This window comes from Euphorbia lathyris, chromosome 3, assembly GCF_963576675.1.
Source record: "Euphorbia lathyris chromosome 3, ddEupLath1.1, whole genome shotgun sequence".
In the NCBI taxonomy this organism is placed as follows: domain Eukaryota; kingdom Viridiplantae; phylum Streptophyta; class Magnoliopsida; order Malpighiales; family Euphorbiaceae; genus Euphorbia; species Euphorbia lathyris.
This window is the reverse complement of record NC_088912.1, coordinates 41,521,353-41,527,148: the sequence shown is the minus strand read 5'-3', so window position 1 is coordinate 41,527,148 and position 5,796 is coordinate 41,521,353. Positions and strand designations below refer to the sequence as shown.

Sequence of the window (5,796 nt, the reverse complement as noted above, 5' to 3'; positions counted from 1 at the left end):
TAACTTTGTATTATGTCTTGGCAGCTCCTATTATATGTTTAAACATTATTTCAATTCTTGAGAAATATAAACAATAGCTTGCTAGCCAATTAGCTTGCTATATATAGTTGAGCTAAACAGTGTTATTTGTGTACTTCACATGTTGAAAATGACAATATTGCTATAAATAATTTTGACAAGTGGAAAACTGGGAGTCTGTAAATCAACCTTTAGCTATGAAATGATGCATTGAACAATTATAAATATTAGTATCTCTAATTTAGGGAGAAAGAGTACTCAAATTTGTTCAATCCTAATTGGTCATTATTTATTACTTTCAACCTTGTGTAAGTGGGATCCAATACAAAAGGAGAAGTTCAAATTTCTATACACCTGTAATAGTCATTCATTGCTTACATTCTGTATTCCTTTTACTTAGAAGGCCTCTTATTTTTATTTCATGGACATAAATTGCTATTAAAAACAAGTTAGGCCCACAACTTGGGCATACCCTATCTATCACATGAATCATGACCTTACCACCATCCTACGCAAGTAAATGCAAGCACAAGACTTGTAACATTTTATTTTTGGATCCACCCATTACATTACAGACAGCAAAGCACATATGCATCACCGTGAAAACTGAAATTGCATTGCAAATTAATAAATTCCAAATTACATGAAAGAAAAGAGTTACTAAATTTCCCCATCTAAACCTAAATCAGTAAACAGTTTTTACTTCCAGATAAAGTTAAACATTCAGATAAATAGATAGATATAAGTTTAACTATACAAGTCTTCTTCTTCAACACCACCAACTCCAGTCGCAAAAGGATCGGATGCACCACCAGCTGAACCATCGGCTCGTGTATCAGAAAACCTAAATTCTGAGCCGAACCCCCTAGATTGTTGCAATGTCTGTGCAAATGCTTGATATTTCCGTATATCTGCATCACTAACACTCCTACGAGCAAATTTCATTGACTCCTCAAAGTGAGCTGCCTTGATCTCCGACATTTCCTCAACGTCATCCTCATCCATTGCCTCTGGATTTTCAGCTCTCCTTTTCTCCTTTTCAATATCCTGAAACAATTACAATACTTGCTTTAGATTATGTTCATGCGAATATAATAATAGTGTTCTTTCAGGCAAGAAATGTGTCATACCTGCTCTATATTCTCCCTTATGGCATATTTACATGCCCGCTGGCATATCTCAGTAATATCGGCACCACTGAATCCTTGAGTATACTTGGTAAGTTCCCTCAAATCAACATCTTTGGAGACAGGTGATTTCCTTAAACAGGCTTTAAAGATCTGATAACGTGAGTCTTCATCTGGAAGGGGAATATAAATCAGTTGGTCAAGACGGCCAGGTCGCAAGAGTGCTGGATCTATGATATCAGGTCTGTTGGTGGCTCCAATTATAAAAACTGTCTTCTTCGCAGACATGCCATCCATTTCAGTAAGAAGTTGGTTCAGAACCCGATCGGCTGCACCTCCAGCATCCCCAACGCTGCTTCCCCTCTGAAACAGTGGGAAAGAATTTATTTAACATTGAACAAAGCCAGGAACACATATACATGTTCCAGAAATGGAAATTCAGGTACCGTATCATAACAAGTTGAAGAATGATCCACAGAACTTACAAAACCTTCTGAACGACAAAATCAATCAGGCATAATGAATGCAAAGCTCTAAGATTCTTATCAGAGAATTACTGAAACTAAGTATAGATGCAACAATGAAACTAACCTGTGTAGCAATTGAGTCGAGCTCATCAAAGAAAAGTACACACGGTGCAGATTGTCGAGCCTTGTCGAAAATTTCTCTGACATTGGCTTCACTCTCACCGAACCACATTGTCAGTAGCTCAGGACCTTTCACACTTATGAAGTTTGCTTGACATTCATTTGCAATTGCCTTAGCCAGTAGAGTTTTGCCACATCCAGGAGGACCATAGAAAAGAACACCTTTCGAAGGTGACATGCCAAATTTTTCAAACTTCTCAGGATGCTCCACAGGATATTGAACAGTCTGTAGTAAAATAAACATAAAATTAACGGCAGCTGATCACAAAAACGAACTTGATCAATGGAGGAACAAATTGCAGTAACAATGATACCTCCTGAAGCTCTCTCTTAACATTTTCAAGGCCACCAATGTCTTCCCAGCTGCAATTGGGAACTTCAACAACCTGTTCGAGAAAATTTGGTTTAAAATTAGAATACAAAAGTTTGAGCTGTACAAAATGCACAAATTCTACAGTGTAACATAAGAATCACCAAAAAAAAAAAAAAAACTCACTGTTTCACGTAAAGCAGATGGGTTGCTTGTTCCAAGTGCAGTTTGGAAGTGCTCATTTGTTACAGCCATGGAATTAAGTATCTCGGCATCAATGGTATCATCCTCCAAGTCTATCACATCCATCTTCTCCCTTATGCACTGAAGTGCAGCTTCAGTACATAGGGCAGCAAGGTCAGCACCAACATAACCATGGGTATCCTTTGAAATCCTTTCTAGATTAACCTGTGCATTGAAAAAATATTTCTTTAACTTGGCCACGAAAGGTCAAACAATGCAGAGCAGCAAGGCATTAATGTAGAAACATTAGCCCAAAAATTAGGTTTAGACAGGGAGTATATCAGATGGGTCGAATTCAACCAATGCATCAACCATTATATTCATGTTTCAATGATGGTGCTCAGTTAGAAACATCGTTCTAATTAAGAGATTTCAGGGACATGCCCAAACATGGTCTCAAACTATGTATACCTGCTCATTCATACTGTCAAAAATAAATAATAACTATACTTGAGCCTTAATCAGCTTAAGCTTTTAGTTCAATTGGTTACTTAACATGGTATCTAAGCCTCTTAGACAAATGGTGAGGGTTCGAATCATGGCAAACCCATCTGTGAATGCCTGAGGGGTGGTCCGAAATAATAATAAAAGCTAATTTTGGACCTCAACTATCAGCTTAAGCTTTTAGTTCAATTAGTTCTTTGACAATAACATTCAAAACCTTCATGTGCACACATATGTACGTACACAAACATATATTTTGAAGAGACATGGACTTACTTCATCGGAGAGCTTCATATTCTTGGTATGAATTCTTAGAACTTCAAGACGGCCAATTTCATCTGGAACACCAATGTCTATCTCCCTATCAAACCTTCCAAACCTCCTCAAGGCTGGGTCAATACTGTTTGGACGGTTTGTAGCACCCATAACAATAACATGTGCCCGAGATTTAAGCCCATCCATGAGAGTTAGAAGCTGTGATACTATCCGCCTTTCAACTTCACCATGTGTCTTCTCCCGCTTAGGAGCAATTGAATCAATCTCATCAATAAAGATGATGGAAGGAGCATTCTTCTCGGCTTCTTCAAATGCCTTCCTGAGATTGCTTTCACTCTCTCCAGCCAACTTTGACATTATCTCTGGTCCATTAATACAAAAGAAAAATGCACCAGTTTCATTAGCAACAGCTCTGGCTATCAATGTCTTTCCAGAACCTGGGGGTCCATAGAGTAAAATTCCTTTTGGTGGTTTTACACCAATTGATTTGAATAGTTGGGGATGCCTCAGAGGCAGCTCAACTAACTCTCGAATCTGGGCCATCTGCTTCCTAACACCACCGACATCATCATATCCGACTTCATTCAGTCTCTCCTCATCCTCCCTTCTCACAGGTTCTCCCTCGCAGAAAATCTCAGTGTCTGGGGCGACAACACAATACTCTCCTGGGTCAGTTTCAATGACCTTGAACTCTACACTTCTCATTCCTCCTCTGACAAGGAAAAAATCCCCTTTCCTTAAAGGCCTGTAAGCCTCCATGAAGTAAGCTGTAGATACATCACAGAAAAATGTTAGGGAGACAACGTTTACAAATCTTACTGAGAGTCTGTTTTCTGATATGAGGAGGATTAACTCAAGTTTCCAACTATAATTATAATAACAAAGAAGAAGGATCATGGGAAAGGCATGACTTACGTTTCAAGTAAGCATCAAACAGACTACCAGTAACACCTTCTATGGTATCATCAATTGGAAGAATGTGAACGCGCTTTCCATACTTAACATCTGGGCATTGATGCACAGACACCACATCTCCAAGACGAACCCTCAGGTTTGATCGAACAACTTTGTTCATCCTAATTTTAGGTTGCTCACATGTTTCGTCAGCAAGAGCAATGCACACTGTATCCTTCCGTTTCTTGCCCTAGAAACCAAATCATTAACAAATGAGAAAAAAATAAAAAAAGAGAAACTAGCAGAGAAAGAAACTTTCAGATACAGGAAATCGATTGCATAGGCATTACACAAGAAAAAAAAAACCTGAACATGGAATAACTATGGATGAAACAGTAATTGGAAAAATAAAGATCATTACAACAAGTTCAATACAATTCTAAATAAACAAAACTAAAAAAAATAGTGACAAACATGTAAATACAGATTTTAGTGAGCTTACAAATACAGAGGAATTGCAAGAATAAACATGAAAGCATGTAATATTCGTATAACCAACCAACCATCAGTCAAACCCTTCTTGTTTATTGTTCTACGTCCTATTCAGTAAACCATAAACTATTACTAATTTTGAATACGAAAACTGCTTACCTGCACCGTTAATTTTACCCATACAATTAACTCGAGTATGAAAAAATAAATTCCCAATTACAAATAATTCAGACTCGACACGAGTCCCCAGAAAAACCAATCAGAACATAACCCTAACATAATAGCAAAGTAAAGCAACTATTGGCACAAGCTCCCAACATTCAATTCCAACATTAATTCCAAAATTCACAAAAAAAAAAAAGGTCGTAAGGGTACCTTGATGAGAATAGTGTCACCGCGAAAAAGCTGGAGCTTCTCCATGGTCTCCGGGTGCATTGAAACGACGGAATTATCATCGTTAACCGCCTCATCAACGACTAACCTATTCGGCGACTTCTTCCTTTCCAAAATCGCCGTAGAGAAGTCCTTTTTCGCCGCTTTCCTGAAGAGAAATAATGAAACATGTAATCAACAAAATCACAAAGTAAAGACATATTCATCTATTGAAGAAAGTAACGAATTGACTCACGAATCGGACGATTCCGCTGGTTGAGACATCGTTTGTGTTATAGTTGGGTGTAGAAAGAAAGAGTTTGGTGTAGAACGAAAGAGTTATAAAGCGTACACGAAGAGAGAAGAGATGTGCTCAATGTGCTGGTTTATAGGTAGAGTAGGTGTATATATATATGAAGCATTGAAGCGAGAGATTGTGCCTGTCTTGTTTGTAAAGAAATCAACGGTCGTGATTGGTTTCAGGGGTTTATAGTTTACGACTTGGTTTAGAATTCAAATCCGTGTAGGTTTGGAATTCAGATCCACGTTCGGTTTCTCTTTTATTGCAGGATACGGGGATGTCCTCGCCAATTTAGTTTTTTATCTCTAATATTTTAATTTAATATATCAAATCTTTTATCTTTTAGCCTTTATTTAGGGTTTTGAAAGTTAATGAAAGTGGGTGTTATTGAAAGGAAAGTTATAAAATAAAAGTTAAAAACTAATTTTATTTGGGAGTTTATAGAATATAAACGAGAGTTACAAGTTTAAATTTCGTCTGAAAGTTTAAATATGAAAGGAAATGAAAGTTCAATTTATTTAGCGACGATAAAAAAATTTAAACTTTATGTTACTCTCATTAACCTTCATTTATTCTCAAAAAAAAAACTCTCAAACAATGTTAATGTAATATTTTACATTTTATTAATATCATTTACATCCATTAACCTCTTTCCAAACAAAGGCTTATTGT

At 37.0% G+C, this 5,796-nt stretch overlaps 1 protein-coding gene across 1 annotated transcript; it reads right to left on the bottom strand.

The window, feature by feature from the left end:
* Positions 1 to 539: 539 nt before the first annotated feature.
* On the bottom strand, positions 540 to 5,240 carry LOC136222102 (cell division cycle protein 48 homolog). Its single transcript, XM_066009583.1, has 9 exons — positions 5,080 to 5,240; positions 4,827 to 4,992; positions 3,981 to 4,209; positions 3,066 to 3,832; positions 2,289 to 2,510; positions 2,107 to 2,178; positions 1,737 to 2,018; positions 1,149 to 1,508; positions 540 to 1,065 (listed from the first exon to the last, which is right to left on the bottom strand). The coding sequence occupies exons 1-9, from the start codon at positions 5,106 to 5,108 to the stop codon at positions 766 to 768; spliced, it is 2,427 nt and encodes an 808-aa protein (XP_065865655.1). The 5' UTR covers positions 5,109 to 5,240; the 3' UTR covers positions 540 to 765.
* Between the last annotated feature and the right edge of the window lie 556 nt (positions 5,241 to 5,796).